The 17,986-nt window shown below is 50.1% G+C and overlaps 1 protein-coding gene across 11 annotated transcripts in view; it reads right to left on the bottom strand.

The window, feature by feature from the left end:
• Jade2 (jade family PHD finger 2) overlaps positions 1-17,986 on the bottom strand; it is a 50,500-nt gene that overhangs the window by 21,922 nt on the left and 10,592 nt on the right. For all 11 annotated transcript variants that reach the window (XM_020168461.2, XM_074057305.1, XM_074057308.1 and 8 more), the window contains 4 exons: positions 17,868-17,925; positions 15,224-15,318; positions 5,149-5,306; positions 251-411 (listed from right to left, as the gene is read on the bottom strand). In XM_020168461.2, the coding sequence (XP_020024050.1) occupies positions 251-411; positions 5,149-5,306; positions 15,224-15,318; positions 17,868-17,925 (472 nt within the window). The remainder of the gene's footprint in view (positions 1-250; positions 412-5,148; positions 5,307-15,223; positions 15,319-17,867; positions 17,926-17,986) is intronic.

The following is a 17,986-nucleotide window of genomic DNA, read 5'->3' as shown; positions in this document are numbered from 1 at the left end:
TGATGTGGCATCCATGTCCACTGTAGCATTCCCAAGAATGCTGTGATTGTGCACTATTACCACCCCCCCGCCCCCCGCCCCGCCCCGAGAGCTGCACAAATACTGGGATGCACAGAGACACTGAAACCACATCTATCATTAACGCAGTAGGACTTTCCCCCAGTCTGGGGCACTGTCCTTCTGGAGGGGAGAGCACTGGGACCGGGAAGAAAATGCACCCTCCCTGTCCTTGGCACAGTGGATCACCTACCCATCTCCTTGAGCTCCGAGTTGAGAAGTTCTAGCCAATAGGCGTCAATCTCGTCCAGGTCATAGCGGCTGCCCCCTGGCCAGTCAGGCTGGGAGCCCTCACCAAGTGCAGGGCTGTTTGGAGACACCTGTGTAGGAGGGCCTTCCAGCGGTGGGAGGATCCTGGAAAACGGGTTCATGAAGAGAGAGGCCATTAATTAGTCTGCCAACCCCTGGGGGCTCCAGTGAGTTGGTAGACTGAGTTGAGGTGGTGGCAAAGTGAGATGTGGGACTTTGATGCCCAATAAAGCTCATCCTCTTTTATCCCCTCTGTCTACTTTCTCCTCTACCATCTGCCCATACCACATACTCAAATGACTGTGGGTAGGTACACAAGACATAGATCCAAAGGGCTGTGGGGCAGAGTGACAATGGGGGTGGAGGCTGATCCACTGGCCTGGCCCACCACATCCACATCCACTCTGGCCAACCACAGCCACCTCCACTATCCTCCCATCAGGATGGCTGGGCCTTGGCCTTGTCCTACCTGGGCCTATAGGATGTCCTATGTGCCATTCTGGGCAATGCCCTGTGACAGTCACTTGGGGACCAATGGGATACAGTCAGCTGAACTCCAGGTCTTTTTGCATGATCCCCTCACCCTAGGCTGGGGAATGGCCAGGGAGTGTCCACAGAGCCTCCCGAGCTCCGATCCCTCCTCCACCAACATCGTAAAGTGCTATGGTCTTAAGCAGAACTGAGGCCAACTCTTCCTTGGGTTAGGAGGCACTCTACCAGGCTCCACTGTTGGGACCCACACACCTTGTCCTTCCACGACCCAGCTGGGTTCCATGAGCAGCAAGTCCCTTACTGATGTTACTTGCCTCCCCATTTCCCAACCAAGACTGTGGCAGAGTAATTCCCTTGCATACAAACATGGGCACTAATGTCCCAGGACCACCTAGAACCTCTGTCCTCCCTTGAGGTACGGCTCTGCCTCTGAGGCAGCTTGAAAGGGCCCTGAATGCAGACAGAGACCAAGCCCAGCTCTGCCACTGAATGTCTCTGTTACCTGGTGTCATCACCCCCCCAAAATGGGCAAATAATTACAGTACCTACCTTTATGTGGTTGGTGAGTTTACAAAGATTATACATGTAAAGCTTTCGCAAAGTGGCCAGCACAAAAGATAATAAGAACTGCGTGTGTGTGTGTGTGTGTGTGTGTGTGTGTGTGTGTGTATGAGACATCTGGATATCACCTTCCTCCTCCTGAAATGAGAAGGGAATGTTTGGCCTCGGGAGGGCAGTGTCCCCTCCATGCAGCTGTGTGTTGCCCCTCAGTCCTGACACCAGTTTAAAATGCCAGCTCTTTCCACCCCCCGCTGGTTGCCATGGTTATTGTCTGGAGCCTGCTTCCATTTGGTCAGCCCTGCCAAGCCTAGAGGCCCCTCACTTGCCCCGGAGGCCTCCTGGGGTCGGAAGCAGAGCTGCCAGGGGCTGTGACTCAGTGCAGGCTGGGCAGAGCCCAAGATGCCACAGAGACATGCCTGGGAAGGACCCCTGGCTCCAGGAAAATCCCATGTCAGTAAAGAGGCAGGAAGGATGCAGGGCATGGGGAAGGAGGAGCCCAAGCAGGAAGAGGAAAAGGCCTCCAGGCTAGGAGGGAGACCTGGAGAAGGTGGGAGGCAGGAGGAGGAAGGGTCAGCATCACCTTTCCCACACAAGAGGCCCAACATAAGGAGGGTCTTAGGTAATGATGATGGCAGATTGCCCCCCAGGTGATTCCAAATGGAGTCACACTGCTGATTCAATGAAATGCTGCCTTTCCGCAAGAAACTGTCACTTCAATGAACACTTCCTTTAAAAGCATGGTCTGGGCTTGGGGAGTGGCTCAAGTAAGTGGTAGAGTGCCTACCTAGCAAATGTGAGGCCCTGAGTTCAAACCCCAGTATCACAAATAAATAAATAAATAAGGCACGGCCTATAAATCTGTCACAATTCAGCTTGTTTGTGCCCTAAGCATATGTTTAGTCAGGGCTTGGGGAACCCCTTGTCCAAATGGCCTCCTAATAACACAATGCTACCCACACCTGCTTGCCTATCAGCTGCCAATTGGTTAGACCTTGGGGGCCAAGATCTGGTTTTCTCTCTGGGGAGTCAAGGCTAAAGGATTCATACCAAAAAAGGCATTTCCTGTGTTTCCTGGGGCTCCCATCTTCATCTCAATGTCCCCTTCTGGCTCTGCAGGAAGCTCTCCTATCAGGCATGGACTGACACGACAAAGCCAAGGTCTCACTCTTAGCTATAATCTCAGCCACACTGAGCTTAGCTGGAAGGAGGTAGACGACTAGGCTGAGATCTACAGGGAAGGGAGGGGTCACAGACAGACACCAGAGGTTGTCTGGCTGCCCTGGGTAGAATCTTCTGACTACACGAAAATCTCTCACCCAGAGAGATTTTAGACCATGAAGTGGGCAGACCTGCTCAAAGGCCAGGCAGGGAGAAACAGAAGGGGGCTGGGTAGTCAGACCCAAGTTCTCACTCTGGGCCTCACAGGGACAACCCAGGGTTTGTTCCTGTGGCCTCTGATTTCCTGGCCCAGCAGCCCACTAGGCCCCAGTGGCTCTGCAAGAAATTCCCCAGAATTTCCCGACTTCCTCATCTATCGAATGGGGACAGTGCTGTGTACTCTGTAAGTAAGACCATTAAATAAGAAGATGAACCTAAGAGGCTCAGTGAAGCTAGTACTCAGACAGGAGTTCCTCCAGAAATTCTGCCCATGGTGGTTGCCACACAGCTTCCAGGAGGGCTGTGCAGCAGGGAAGCATGCAGAGAGATGGAGAGGCTGGGATGGGGGAGAGAGGGAGGAAGAGGCACAGAGAGCTATCCAAGGGGCCCCCTTCACAGCCCCAGGCTATCCTCTCCAAGCCCCAGACTGGCTGGAAGTGCCTGGCTCCTACCAGACCAGTCAGTGCAGCCACGCATATGTTGGGAATGCATGCACCTCGTGAAGCCAAGGCAGTGTAGACACGTGTCTCCTCCTGATGTCAACAGATAAAGCACGCAACAGACTGAATGAAGCTGAGCTACTGGTGTGGAAGCATCTACAATTAATTACCCAGGCCCATGGATATTTCTGGAACCACCTGATATTTTCATGAAGTAGAGAGGACAGACTTGCCAGGCAAACATAATCAGAACCTGCCTCTCTGCTCAGCAGACAGACTGCCCGTCCCCATCACCAATGGGCACGAGTATTCTCATTTAATTCTGACTACCACACTGCTCTGTAGGTATGGGTATTGTCCCTGTTTTAGACAGGAGAAATTGGCTCTAAGAGGTCAAGTCACAGCTCTTGGGTCTGACAGGTGAGAGTGTGGGACTGGCTAGGTGCCTGAACCATGTCACTGGCCCCAGAGAGGGATGTGCAGAATAAAAATCTCCTCCCATTCATTCGCTCAGAGTATATTCCCAATGTGCCCCTTAGACCTCCCAGGGTAGCCCAGGGCTCCCCTAGTCCTCAGAAGGCTCCAGACAAATAAGTATTTGTGGCACTCGGCTCTCAAGAAGTCACTGGAGAAGGAAGGGTCCTCAGCAACATCCAACCCCCACCGAGCACGTGGGTAGGGCTCAGTCCACTTTGTCTGTGATCCCATGCCCAGCACAGGGCTGGCACTATGCAGGCTCTTGGTGTGTATGAGCCATTCACAAGTGTGGTTGCCAGGAAAGGAAGTAATGGTGCCAATGTCAAGGGAAGGGACAGCTGTGATCTTTGTCCCAAGCCTGGTCTACATGGACTCAAGCACAGCCATGAGGCTGCCAAGGCCAGAAAGGGTCTGCCAACAGCCCAAGCTGCCCAGCTCAGGCAGGCTGGTGAGTCGGGGAGGCTGGGATCCCAGGCCCTGTGCCCTAAGGGTTTCCCAGGGTTCTGAGAGAAGCACTTGACTTCACTCTTTAGTGAGAAGCAAGAACCACGGCCATGTAGCTAGGTCCTAGACAAGAGTAGGCAGGGGTACTCTAACCTTACCTGGCAGGGTATGAAACTCAGCAAAGACTCTGACCCAGCCCTGGCAGGGCAGGCCAATGAGAGGCTGGTCCACTAGCAACTCCTTCCTGAGCATCTACTGAGTCTAGGCACTGGGCTCCCCCTCAACAAACTTCTTTAAAGGGTCCTTTAAAAGTGAGAAGCATAGCTTGTTTCAATTTTAAGGACTAGTTAAAAGTCTGCCAGGCACAGTGGCTCACACCTATAACCCTGGTTATTCCAGAGGTAGAAAGCAAGAGGATCACAGTTCCAGGTCAGCCTGGGTAAAAAGTTATTGAGACCCCATCTCAACCAATAAAAAGCTGGGCGTGGTGATACAGGCCTATCATCCCAACTATGCAGGAAGTGCAAATAGAAGGATAGAGATCTAATCTGGCCCAGGCATAAACATGAGACCCTATCTCAAAAATAACCACAACAAAAAGGGGAGAGGGGTGTGGCTCAAGTGGTAGAGCACCTGCTTAGCAAGCATAGGCCAAGTTCAAACCCCAGTACCTGAAAGGAAGTCTGACTTGATCTGCTGTGGGATCTGTCTGGAGTGACTGTAATCTAACTCCAGACAGTTTTTATAAAACAGAGGTCCCATGCCCAAGAGTCTTGCATACATCATTGAACTAGATCATCCCCACAACCCCATAAGGAAGTTATTATCCTTACAATTCCTATTTCACAGACAACAAAATTGGGGCTGAGAGAGATTGCATTTCTGACCCAAGGTTCACACTTAATGTGCGTGGCAATTTAGACCCAAGTAGCATGGTTCACAGAATAGAAACAAGGCTGGAAAGGAATTCCAGGGTTAGGAGTCCCTTACTAGAGAGCAACCTCCCCTTTATCCCTGTTCCAATAGCCTCTAGCCTAGCCACCCAGCTCACCTCACCACAGGCTCTGGAATGGCCTCTGCCCCAGCAGGCACCTGCACACCTTTCTCCCATTCCTGTCGCCATGGGTCTGCCAGGATGTAGTAGTCATCAGGGCTGAGCTGGTAGGAATCTGGGATCTTCATGGCTGTGATCAAATCTGTCCGGAAAACCTGGCAGGGGCGAGAGGGGAAGGAGTGGCTTCAGATTAGCTCAGGGTGGTCTATTCCACAAGCCGGGGGAAGAAGCAAACAGATGCATGTGAAGCGGGCTTTCTGCCTGCCCCCTTATCAATCAGACACAACAAAAGCAGCAAGAATAAATAACATATCTTCCATGAACCAGCACAAGCCTTGCACACAGTAAATGTTCCATAAACATGACGAATTGAATTCACATGGTTCTGACCTATTAAAAGGACAGAGTCTGAGAGAGAGAGAGAGAGAGAGAGAGAGAGAGAGAGAGAGAGAGAAGGGGAAAGACGTGCAGAGAAGGGCAAAATCAAAACCGTAATAAAAGGGGAGGGTTATGAACGCAATTATTGTCATTATATGACTGCAGGGAATTGCTGATGGAGGTTCAAAATTCTGTTATAGATTTGCACTCACAGGCACAAGTGGGTGTATAAAATAGCACAAGGCACCAACTCCAAGAAAATGAAAAGCCAGGACCTTATGCAAATAGTGAGCATAGAGCCTGGAGGTTCACATAAGTCAGGACTTCAGAGTCCCAAGGACAAGGACCCTGCCCCTTACTTCACCAGGGCTCTGTATTGCCACCTTCGGTGTGTGATACATTAGAAGAGGATAATCACCTTCCGTCTTCATCAATCTCATCCAACTTCCCTGAGAGTCAGGACATGAGGCCACTCCCACAATGCTTCTGTGTTTCCTTCTGAGCCTGCTCATTCAGGGGGTAACTATTCTTCCCACTGTCCCATCTGCTGCCCCCAACTCCACACCGGAACAACCTCCAAACCCACTCCCAGCTGGCAATTGCAACGCCTCCAGCCTCTATCACCTAATCCCACTTGGTCCCCCCACAACGTGGTACCGTGGAATATGATGGGGCACAATGTGACTTGCACAGGTGCCAACTTTCCCAGTGATCACCGCTTGAGAATCACAAGTTAAGGAACTCCCATCAATGAGAAGAGAAACCACTTCAAGGACTCCAAGACCTAGGCCTCACCTCCAAACCCAGCCCCCACTGAAGTCAGTCAGCTTACTTTGTGATCACTATATGACTGCAGAGAACTGCTGGTGGAGGCTCCTGAAACACCAGTAGAGGCCTACAGTCTGCCTGCTGGGGTCCCACTCATTGGTGTATGTGCCCCACTGGAATCTTGATCCAGAACCACAAGAAAAATGAGTGAATGGGTGCACTAACAGGTATAGAAGCAGCATCTTGCAGAATCTAATTTATGTCTCCATCTAGCTCGACAATGCCCTGGCTTAAAAAAGGTCAAGTTTCCTGAAGACTCTATTTGCCAATATAATTTAATTGTTAAGACTAACACCCTAACATTTAACTAGGACGCCAATGTGAAAAAATTAAAATCAGATTACAATTAAATGCTAATTAAACAGAAGACGAAATGTGGCTAAGATTTCACAGCCCTGATAATTTGCATATCTTATTAGCAAGCAGCAAGACAGCTATTACAAGGGCACAAGCTCAAGACACTGGGTGCTTTGGTGGTGCCCTTTTGCAGCCTGACTTTGCTGGAGGGGACCTTTCCCCACTGAGGCCTCTGAAGACTCTGCCCAGGCCAGCAGGGCTGGGCTCCCTTAGTTCCCCAGGAGGCCTGGCATATGACCTGACAAACCCAGTATCTCAGCTGACCCCAAGGTGATTGAGTGGCGCCACATCCCAGGCCTGTTGCTCTGATGCCATGAGAACCTGCCCTCCTGGGACAGCCCACCATCTTGCTCCACCCTTTTTGTTTTAGTTATTTTTTAAATTGGGTCTCACTTTTTTGGCCTGATGATCTTTATACTCATAGCTGGGATTACAGGAGTAGGCCACGGCAGCCAGCCTAAAAGCTATTCTTAAAATTAAACTATTATTAGTTTCTACCCCAACTCAGAGAGGTACTGTCACCATTCCTATTTTACAACTGAGAAATGTGGAATTTGGAGGAGTTAAGATCAACATGTTGGAAGTGGCAAAGAAGCCAAGGCCAACACAACCCCAAAGCCTGCTGATACACAGACCTCCCTACCTAATACCTATTGGTTACTGAAGCCAAATCAGGTGGATTCCCCAAGAGGAATATGCAAATCTGTTGGTCGCAATGGCTCTCCGCTGTCCTCCCACTGTCCTCAGGGTGACCTGGAGGACTTTCCTGGCTGCACCTATGGTCATAAGGATACACCTGCAGTCTCCCAAGCATTTGACCCTTCACACCAGAGCTCCTGCAAGGGACACTCTTTCTTGTCCATCATCAAAGTGGGGCATACGTCATCAGTCATCAAGGTCTCAGTCCAGCCCTCAGACTCTCTGGAAAGACATATCCAATACCAGAGTGAGTTTTGGGCTTTGTCTGAACTGCCACAGCTCCTGTATGGGAATCTCCTGCTTTCCTGCCATGTCTTCCCCCACCAGGTGAGCTCAATGAGGTCTAGCTGGGCCACAGAGGTAGAGTTGGGCAGTGCACACAGGACCTGGCACATGCTAGGTGCTAACGATTGTTGAATAACCCAAGATCCTTTCATGGGTTACTGCTTGAGGCTAGAGCTGGGTATTCCATTAACTTCCAAAGTAGCCCCTGTACATAAAACCTGACCACAAATATGGTAGCCAGCTTATAACCTACACATCTGTTTGTTTTGAATTACCAGGAGTTAGGCTTGCAAAAGGCATATTCTCTTAAAATTCCTTTGAATGATGTATGAAAACTAAATAAAGAATAAAATGGACACTGATGAATGGGATTCTTGCTGTCGCTAGAAAGTTGGGAGCTGGAAAACAAGTTATTTTCTTAGAACGTTAATGTTTACTATTTTTCTCTCTTTTGGCAGAAATCGACAAATTGTCTTTAAAGGTCTGCTGCCTAGCAACCAAGTTCTGCTGAGCTGCTGGGAGACACAATTGTAGCTTCTTCATGTTTAAAGGCCCCAAACTCGAATTTAATAACAAACTTGAGTACCGACGCTATCCCAGCCAGTATACTACCTCAGCTGGGACCGAAGACCCTGCTCTGCCAAGAGTGGGGACATCACCCAGGAACACATGACACAACCCTGCTGGCAGTTCCTTTACCTGCGATCAAAGACCAAAAGCATTCACTAGTTCTCTGCACCTGTTTCCCCAGGAAGGCTGAAAACAAGCTCTGTAATAAAACAGCAGTGGAATCTGGTTTCCAAAAGCAAATAATGACATTAGGCTACCTTTTTTTTTTTTTTTGCTAGGACCAGGGTTTAAACTCAGGGCTTCACACTTCTAAAGCAGATGCTCTAACATTCAAGCCACACCTCTAGCCCATTTTCCTCTGGTAATTTTGGACATGGGAGTCCTGGACTGGCTGAACTGTGAACCTTCAGATCTTAAGTCTCCCAAGTAGCTAGGATTGCAGGCATGAGCCACGGGCGCCCAAACAACATTAGGCAATTTTTAACGTGTGCTGACACGGAATAAGGAAACATCCAATGAAGTTTTAGAACAAGATGTTGTGATACGTGGCTGCTATCTGAATATTTCATCCCGGAGCCCTGGTTCTCTGCTTCCTTTCCTCAAGAGCTAAATTATTGTGTCACAGAGTCTTTTGGACTCAAAGGCGCCAGGAGGAAGTTTGGTTACTGGAGAGGCTCAGCACTTATCACAATTACAAAATATAATTATTTATATACTTATTGTTTAATGTCCGTCTCCTCTAATCACACTGCAGGAAGACACCACAATGTCCTGTATGTCCACTGCCTTTACCCTGCCCATGTGTGGCACTACGCTCGGCATACAGCAAGTGCTAAGAGCCTGTGGAATGAGTAAGTAGATAATGAAGGCACCCCAGGATTTGCCTGAAGTATATAGCTAAACCCTGAAACTTCCTGTCAAGTAGAGACAGACAGGGAAGGTAGAATCAGGAGGCTGGCCCAAAGGACTTTTCCAGGTGGGAACTCAGAAAATGGATCACTGTCGCAAAGCCAACTGTGCTAAGTGGCTAACTACATAGTCTCACCTAATTCTTGTAGTTCCCATTTTACACATGTGCAGGCTGAGGACTTCGAGTTCTGCACTGTCCTTTAATCATACAAGCCAGATATCTTTTAAATAATCTTTACTGGGCTGGACTCTAATAAAGAATACCTCTGCCAAGAGGAAACTTAAACAGTGAAAAGTAGGTATGAAGCACCAGGACTCTGAGAATACCTCTGGCTCAGCCATGTTTCAAGTTCTGCTAGGCTAAGTTAGTTTTATTTAAAAAAAAAATTAAAAACCTACTCAACATCTCTCTCTCCTATTTTCAAGAGAATGACAGCACTTCCTGCTCTTAAAGAGAATTTATTACGCACATTTCTTTTGCAAGACAAGTCCCAGAGGCCAGGAGGCCTTTCCAGCTGGCGGGAGAAGCAACATTTCCGACTCTACTAGAAGTGAATTCTTACACACAACCCCCCTCATCCCCCACCACCCGGCCCAGAATGAGTCTCAGAAAAAGCAGGCACTTGGCCCAGCGGAAAGGCGCTCTCCCACCCCCTGGGAATCCTACTCAAAACCAAGGAGGGGGAGGGGGCAAGTTCAGAATCTGTTTGGGGTTCTCTTGCTCTCTCTTATTGTGGCAGTTTACATGTCACAACGTACGTCATCACGTTTTTAACACGAAATGTTATGTCAAACATCTGAGTAACACTTCTGCTCCTCCAGAGTGCTTATTTATTCTGTGGTTTTGAACCCCAATAATCTAGTCACCCCCATCTTCACCTTTCTTTCAGGATAGAAGGAGTCCTGCCCCTCCCTCCCAGCCCTTTTGGTGGCAGTACTAGAGTTTGAACTCACGACTTTGCACTTGCCAGGCAGGTGCTCTACCACTTGAGCCACACCTCTAGCCCTTTTAGCTTTTATTTTTCTTGAGTTTTTGCCTGAGGTACACCTCTTGCATAGTTGGGATTGCAGAAACTTTTTTTTTTTTTTTTGCATTGGTTGAGATGAGGCCTCACTTTTGGCCCAGGCTGGCCTGGAATGGCTATCCTCATAATCTCTACCTCCTGAGTAGCCGGGATTATAGGCATGAGCCACCATGTGCAGCTGAAGGATTGCACTTTTAAAAGCATGGATCAAGCTGTTTATCTTCACTCACTACCACTGGGGGTGGGGGTGAAAATGGGGAAGGGTATCCTCACATAGGAATATTGGGGGACAGTGGGTCTGAGGATATTCCCTTGCTGGTAGCGAGGTTGCTTTCACCTCAGACCCTGTTCCTCAGGACAAAGAGGTGGGTATCAGGGAAGGACAAAGAGGTGGGTATCAGGGAAGGGATATGTGGAACATACTCATGGTGAATTGATAGTCACCATGGCCTATCACTTTGTTGATAGTTGCACCCCAACTCCCACTCTCCCTAATCCGGGATCATCTAGGCTTCCATTTCAGGATGGCCAACTTCACTTGATCCCTGCCCCAATCCCCAAGTTCCACAGGGCTCAGGAATGGACAGTCACATTCTTAGAACATGGTCCAGACAAATGACAGTTTTGTCATTTGTCCCAGAGCTCCTCGGAGGCCAAGCCTGGGCCTTTTGGCAAAGCTGGCTGCACCTCCCATAACGGACACTTTCCTGCGCTGCACCTGCATCCTGCTGACAGTCAGAGGACTAGCTCCCCAGGGACAGGGCCTGCGCTTTCTGACTCCAAAAGCCCCAGCACTGGCCAGGGCAGCAGGCTAGGCCTCCCGCTCATCTTACTCAGCACCACAGGTCCAGGCGGACTTCTGGGGACGCTGACTTCCTGAAAACACAGCTTTTTGCCTCCATTCGCCTGCTGGGGGAAACCCCAACTGCTTGGCCTAATCTTTCACCTGCCTCTCAGCCCCAAGGCCTGAGGAAGACATAGCCTCCAGCACAAACCGCAGGGCTGGCCTCCAGATCTCTTCCAGAACTGTCCTGCACCCCACCCCCACCTCACCTTCGACAGAAACCTGCCAGTTCCCTAGCACCTGCAGGTAGATGGCTAGGGACTGCCCACCCATCCTCACTCAGGCCTCAGCACAAGTCAAAGAACCCGGCAGGAGAGCCCCTCCCCCCTCAAGCAAGTTGCAGCTTCCAGGGAGCAATAAGCCAGGAGTTTCTATCTTAGGCAAATGGAGAGGAAGTCTAGGGCGGGAGCGCTCACCCTGGCCCCCAGCAGGAAGGCTTTTATTTATGAACACACAGGTACCTCCAGCTGAGGCAGGCCATTTAAATCAGAATGCCTAGGGTGGGTGGTAGTGATGGCTGGTATTGGCAAGTGAATCGTCTCCACTCTGAATTCTTAGATTCTTAGAAATGTGAACTACAAAGGATTAAGCACTAACAATGCTAGTGAGATGGGTAAGTCTGACCAGGCCAGATAGCTCAGGCGCTCACAGAATTTACACAATAAATAACGCCCCAGACCAGGCCGATCCTTCCCCTCCTTCAGGATAAGGGCTAAGGGACGGAGCTCAGCTTTGTTGAGATGCCACAGGCAGGCAAAACAAGAGGACTGCAGTAGGCGAGACATCGGACTTAGCTCTAACTTTCCTTTCACTACCTAAGGGGAATCTGGGGAATACTTCAGATTTATAGGACTTCCACTAAAAATCCTTAAGCTAGCCTCCCAGGCCGTCCCTTCAGCCCCCAGTACTGAGGCCACACTCGCCTTTTCCTTTGGCTGAGGGGGGGCCACCCACTGGGTAAGGGCCAGTTGGGAAACTGGGCCTCAAGGCCTCAGCTCTGTCCAGGGTCCTGACTCATGGTCAGTACTTTCTTCAGCCTTGGGGCTCCTCATTCAGTGTCCAGGTTTGGAGCTGAGGAGAACAAGTGAACCATGGCCTGCATGGCTCTGCAGCCACCAGAGGCGGGTTTTGTACCACTCTGTCAGACTGAGTGCCCAAAGGAACCCCCTTGGCCAGGAAGCCCTTGGCCCCCAGGCCTGGCTGACCATAAAGCTCCTCCTTGCTTCTAGTCCATTCACAGAAAGAGCAGAGTAGCCCAGCGGGCATATTTAGTACAATTTAGTGCAAACATTCTCAGCAGCCAAGTCCTCCTTTCCTCCCTGCCCTCTTATGAGCCAAATAATTTGGAAGCTTTCATTGACGATTTCTTCTCTGCCCCCACGATAACTCAGAAATTTATGCCGGCCAGGGCTCAACCTTCTCACTTAGGGGATGAGGGAAACCTCACAGGCCACTCTCCAGCTTGCTGTGGGAGGAAGAGCTTGTCCTTGGCGACAGTTCAAGGCACAGAGGACTCCTCAGTCCTTCTGGGGGGGGGAAGGAGATGCCTCTGGTCAGAGCTCAAAGACATTTGCAGGAGCTCCTGGTCTGGGGTGGGCCCGGGCCATGGGCAGCCAGTCCCCAGCAGGGGCCTTACCCATGGTTTCATTCTATTTTTAGATGCAAAGCTCAGGGTTGGAAAACCCAAGAGGCAGGGGAATTTTCTGCCCCATGCAAATTGTTTTCTTTTCAGTCTGCTGCTGACACCTGTTTCCTCCCAGCCAGTACAGATCCTGGTGTAGAAAGCTGCTTAGCCCCTGGGAGGCAGCCCCTCCTCCCACATACCTCTTGCAGAGACTGAGGAAGGATAGGGGGAAGAGGGGGGCTTGAGTTCAGTCCAGACTCAAAGGAATGAGCCAGCCCCTCACCCCACTTCAAAGTGAACTGCTCCCCGGAAGGGAGAGACTCTGGACACTCTGGGGCAGGAACCTCATGTCCAAATGGGCACTGACAGCTCCTGCCTTCCAGGACCAGGAAGGTGCATAAAGGTGGCTGCTGTCCTACTCATTAAACCATAGCAGTTGGGGAGCCACTGTGGGTTTCAGGACTGGGGGACCCCATACAGCCATGAGGAGGCCAAGCCCCTTAAGGCCCCTCCCTACTGGGAGGCTTCACAGACTTCAACTAGCACCTTCTACTCTCCCCCACCCCCTTCCTCAGCAGGGCAGCGCCAGAAGGACAGGAAGGTCCTCAGTGTCCCCCCAGTCCCCAACAACACCCCCAGAGATATCTCCATCCATCTCCACCCCACCCACAAGGTCGGAGGAAGGACAACAAATTAGGGGTGGATAGGGCATCAAAGGATAGGCCATCTCCCAAGGGGAGGGTCCTAGGGCAGGGCAGTTCCTTTTTCTTGAGTTCCTTTTTCAAATACAAATACAAGGCTTTGTGGAAGACATTCCCCATCTCCCCACCCCACCCAGGGGCCGGCTAGACTGCAGCGCCAGGATTAACCCAGTGGTGAACAGCAGGAGAGGAGGGGACAGTTTAGAAAAAGACACCCTTCCCCACTCCATGCCAAGCCAAGAACTGACTCTGCAACAGAACTCAGGGCCTTCCACCCCAGTTAGCCCCAAGTCTTCAAGGTCTTGTTACATGACCTTGGGGCCCTCAGTTTCCTTTATAACAGAAGGACAAAGAATCTACAAGAGTCCTGAGAATTCAGGGCTAATTGTTTTTGTTTTGATTTTCAGCAGTACAGGGGTTTTTAAGCTCAGGACCTCCCATTTTCTAAGCAAGTGCTAAGCCACTCAAACTATGCCCCAGGCCTTTTTGCTTTAGTTATTTTTCTATTAAGTTCTATCTCTGTTTCTAGGGGCAGGCTCCAACCCTGTTCCTACCTCTGCCTCTCTGGTAGCTGGGATTACAGACGTGAACCACCATGCCAAGCCTTCGGCTAGTTTTAATGATGAAAATGTAGTATCCAAGCCTGATGTGGTGATGGACCTGTAATTCTGGCTACTTGGGAGGTGTTGGTAGGGGAATCGAGGTCCTGAGCTGCCGGGAGTAGCTCAAGTGGCAGAGCGCCTGCCTAGCCAACGTGAGACCCTGGAGTTCAAACTCCAGTACCACAAAAAAAAAAAGTCCAAAACCAAACTGAAACAAAACAAACAAAAAACACAAAAAGGACTTGGGGTTGTGTCTTAAGTGGTAGAGTGTTTACTAATCTCAAAGCCCTGAGTTCAACCCCATTACCCACACCCACCCCGCCCCCATATAAGTGCCCAGCAGGCTGCAGTACAGGCCAGGCCTTGTGAGAGCCAGGTTGGCAAAGTTCATGTCTAAATGTTCTTGCAGCCCCATCTATGCCAAAGGCCTCTTCTCTGCCCAGTGGCCCTGGCACTAAAGGAGCGATAAGTCCCTGGCATGGGACTTTTAGGGTCCTGTCTACCTCCAATTCTCTTCTGCACAGCACTAGAAGACATAAACACCTCTCCTTCCTCCGGGCAACAACCCAAGTCAAAGCAAAGAAGGCTTACAAATACAGATGTGTGTGAAATGATCACAAGCCACATACAACTAACAGGACAGCTTTGAGGACCCCATCCTTCAGCCCAACACTAGTAAACTTTGTCACCCTTGGCTTGGTCTCAAAAAAAAAAAGTCCCAAGTCCAGTTTTTACTCCCCCAGCTATAAGCCACCAATGTTTCTTTCCTGGACAGCTGCAAATGCTCTCCCTTCTCCCACAGCAGCCAGTGGGACCGTTTATTAAAACCTCAGACTATGTCATTATCCTCTTTACTGTCCTTAAAAGGCTTCTCTTGAATCAACAGGAACAGCTTTCTGACAACCTACAGGACTTGGGTGAACCAGACCCCCATTCACCCCACACTGCCACACTGGCCTCCCTTTACACAGGAACTTAGCCCTCTGCCAAGAATGTTTTTTCCTTGCCAGGCACTGGTGGTTCACACCTGTAATCCTAGCTGCTCAGGGGGCAGAAATCAGGAGGATCCACAGTTCGAAGCCAGCCTGGGAAAATAGTGCGTGAAACCCTACCTTGAAAAAAACTCATCACAAAAAAGTACTGGAAAAAAAAAAAAGGTTTTTCTTCCTTTCCCCCAACATTTGCCTGGCTCACTCTCTCGCTCCTCCCCAGCCCAGCTTCATCTTCCTCTGGAAGCTGCCACTACCTACCTCTGAGGGCTTCTTTTCGTTCTGCCGGGGCCAGCCCGACTTGGAGCTGCTGGGCAGTTTGGAGCATCTTGATGCTGATGTAGATGTAGCGTGACCTGCAAAAAGAAAATAGCCCGTGAGGGATCCTGGAGGGCCAAGCACATCACTCACCCTCGTCCAAAGATAGGAAAGCTCTAAGGGGTAGCTCTGGCTTGAATCATTAGGAGGTGGAGGCCTCTGTGAGCAGCTGATACAACTGCCCCTGCTCTGGGACTCAACCTCTCCAATGATGAACCAGGACGTAAACCATTTTCCACTCGCCAACCAGAAGGGACTCAAGAAATCAAAGGCGCTTACCAGGGCTCTGTGTTAGCATACTGTGTGGCCCTCAGACAAGGAAGGGCCTGGTCCTCTTTGAGATTCCATTTCCTTCCCTCAAGGAGGGTTGAAGCTGGGTGCCAATGCTCATGTCTGTAAATCTTAGCTACTTGGGAGGCTGAGATCTGAAGGATCAAGGGTTGAGGCCAGCCCAGGCAAATAGACTCCATCTCCAAAATAATCAGAGCAAAATGAATTGGAGGCCTAACTCAAGTGCTAGAGTGCCTGCTTTACAAGCATGAAGCCTGAGTTCAAACACCAGCCCCACCCCCAACCCCACCCCCAAAGAAAAAAAAGAGTTGGAACAAGCCTCCAGCCTGCTCCAGATTAAGTGCATTAACAGTACTCTGGCGTGATGCCCAGTGGGTTACAGAGGCAGGGAGGGCAGAGCAGTGGGAAGTAGACCTAGAGACCACCAGGCTGCAGACCTGACCCAGCCTCTTACCCACTTGTCACCTTAGGCTTAATCTCTCCAAGTTTGAGACAGGAAATTCTACCTAGCCCAGGCTAGCCCTGATCTTCCCACCTTAGCCCCCTGAACACTGGAATCATAAGCCTGCTTGCTTTTCCAAAAAATGAAAGGTGCTGTGGATTGGATAACGGTCTACCAAAGATCCAAGTATTAAATACTTGGCCCCAAGGAGGGAGCTACTGGGAGAGGCTTGGAGCTTTATGGGAGGCCCTTAGGTCACAGCCAATCGATTATAGACTGAAATCTCCAAAGTTGTGAGCTAAGTAAACCTTTCTTTTTCTAAGTTAATTATCTCACATATTTCGTTGTAGTAACATGAAACTAACGGGGGCCAAGAGATGGACTGTCTTCAAAGGGCTGACTAAAAATCTTAGGATTCCTAAGAATTCTAGCACATAGCAATTCTTCAATGAACATTAGTTATTATATAGAGTCTGAAGCCCTTGCTAGACTATAAGGCTGTGCTCTTGGCCCCTAAGAGTTAAAAGAACTGTAAGAAGGAGAAGGGAAACTCAAGGCTTTGGCTGAATAAAAGTAATAACCATGGGTGAGCAGGGGTGGGGAGAGAGCCAGCTCCAGCTTGGGCCCACCCTGATGCAGCTCCAGGGCTCAGGCGCCCAGGTGCCTCTTCCAAAGGTGCCTGGCCTTCTCCCGCACTAAAGTTAGAAGCAGAGGACGTGGTTCTTGGTTCTACTAAGCCAAGCTACAAGCAGCATGTTGCAGCAACAGAAGGCTGGGTGCTGTGATCTGCTCCAGGGAGGGTGGGCAGGCCACGCTGGACACCAGAGCCAAACCCAGAGGACAGTGAATGAGACCTGGAGGTAAGGTAGGGCTGGAAGCTAATCAGTCATCTTAGCACATCTATCCTCCGGCCCATGGGGACTGTGCAACTTTGGGAATTAGGACAGGCCTTGCCGACCCCACATATTCATGAACAAATAGGTCTGGATGTACAAGGCTCCAGACCCACCCTCACTAGCAAAGCTGCGTCATTCTTAGCCTGGGCCTCCACCAAGGCAGCCTTGCAAGGGGGAATCTTCCTGGCAGCAGTTCCTCCTACCATGGCAGATGGAACTCCAACAGGCACAGGCAGGCCTGGATTCCTGGGCCATCAGAGAACAGCTGCTATGACTTCATAATGAACAAGAGCTCTCACCTTCACACGCCATCCCCCTCCCCTTCTCTGTTCTAAATTTCAAGAAGCTCCAGGAACCCCTGACCCCCACCATCAACCATCCAACTGACACATGGGCCCCACCTCTGAGATTCTATTACACGAAGATTAGGCTTCTTCATTTATTTCTTCAGCCAACATTTACCAAGCACCAACTTATGTGCCAGAATGTAGTTGGGGACACAGCAGTGAGCAAGGCAAGAGCCCTTCTAACCAGGGAGTTTACCACTAGTTAGGAAATGATACTTATCAGTGATTATAATAAATAGCAACAGGCTTTGTGTATGTGATACAGAGACTTCTGAAAAGGGCCCTGACTCAACAGGAAGGCCAGAGGGACTTTTTTCTTCTAGAAATTGCCAGAAGCAGCAAATGTAAAGGCCCTGAGGAGGGTAGCTGATCCATTCTAACCAAAGCTAAACACTGAGTGAGACTCAGTTCTCAATAGGTAGTGGGACAGCAAGGCCCCAAAGGCAACAGTAAGAGCAAGGACTGAGGACCCAGGAGCAGAGGGACCTGCCTGGATTTCTATTTTCATCAGCATGGCCCTGGGTTGTGTTGACATGATAGAGCAGTCTCTTCCCACCCCTGGTAACTACTCAAATTCTTCCCAGCAGAAGTCCCAAGTGGGGAGGCCTTACTGTCAGTGGTGTCAGAGTTGTCGCTGCTGACCGAGTATTTTCGCCTCTTCTCTTCCATCTGCAACAGAAGGCAGGCCCATTACACTCATGGAAAGGTTGGGAAATCCTCAATCTTTCAG

Source organism: Castor canadensis, chromosome 16, assembly GCF_047511655.1.
Source record: "Castor canadensis chromosome 16, mCasCan1.hap1v2, whole genome shotgun sequence".
Classification (NCBI taxonomy): Eukaryota; Metazoa; Chordata; class Mammalia; order Rodentia; family Castoridae; genus Castor; species Castor canadensis.
Note: the sequence above shows the minus strand (reverse complement) of the source record. Positions and strands in the feature narration are given on the sequence as shown.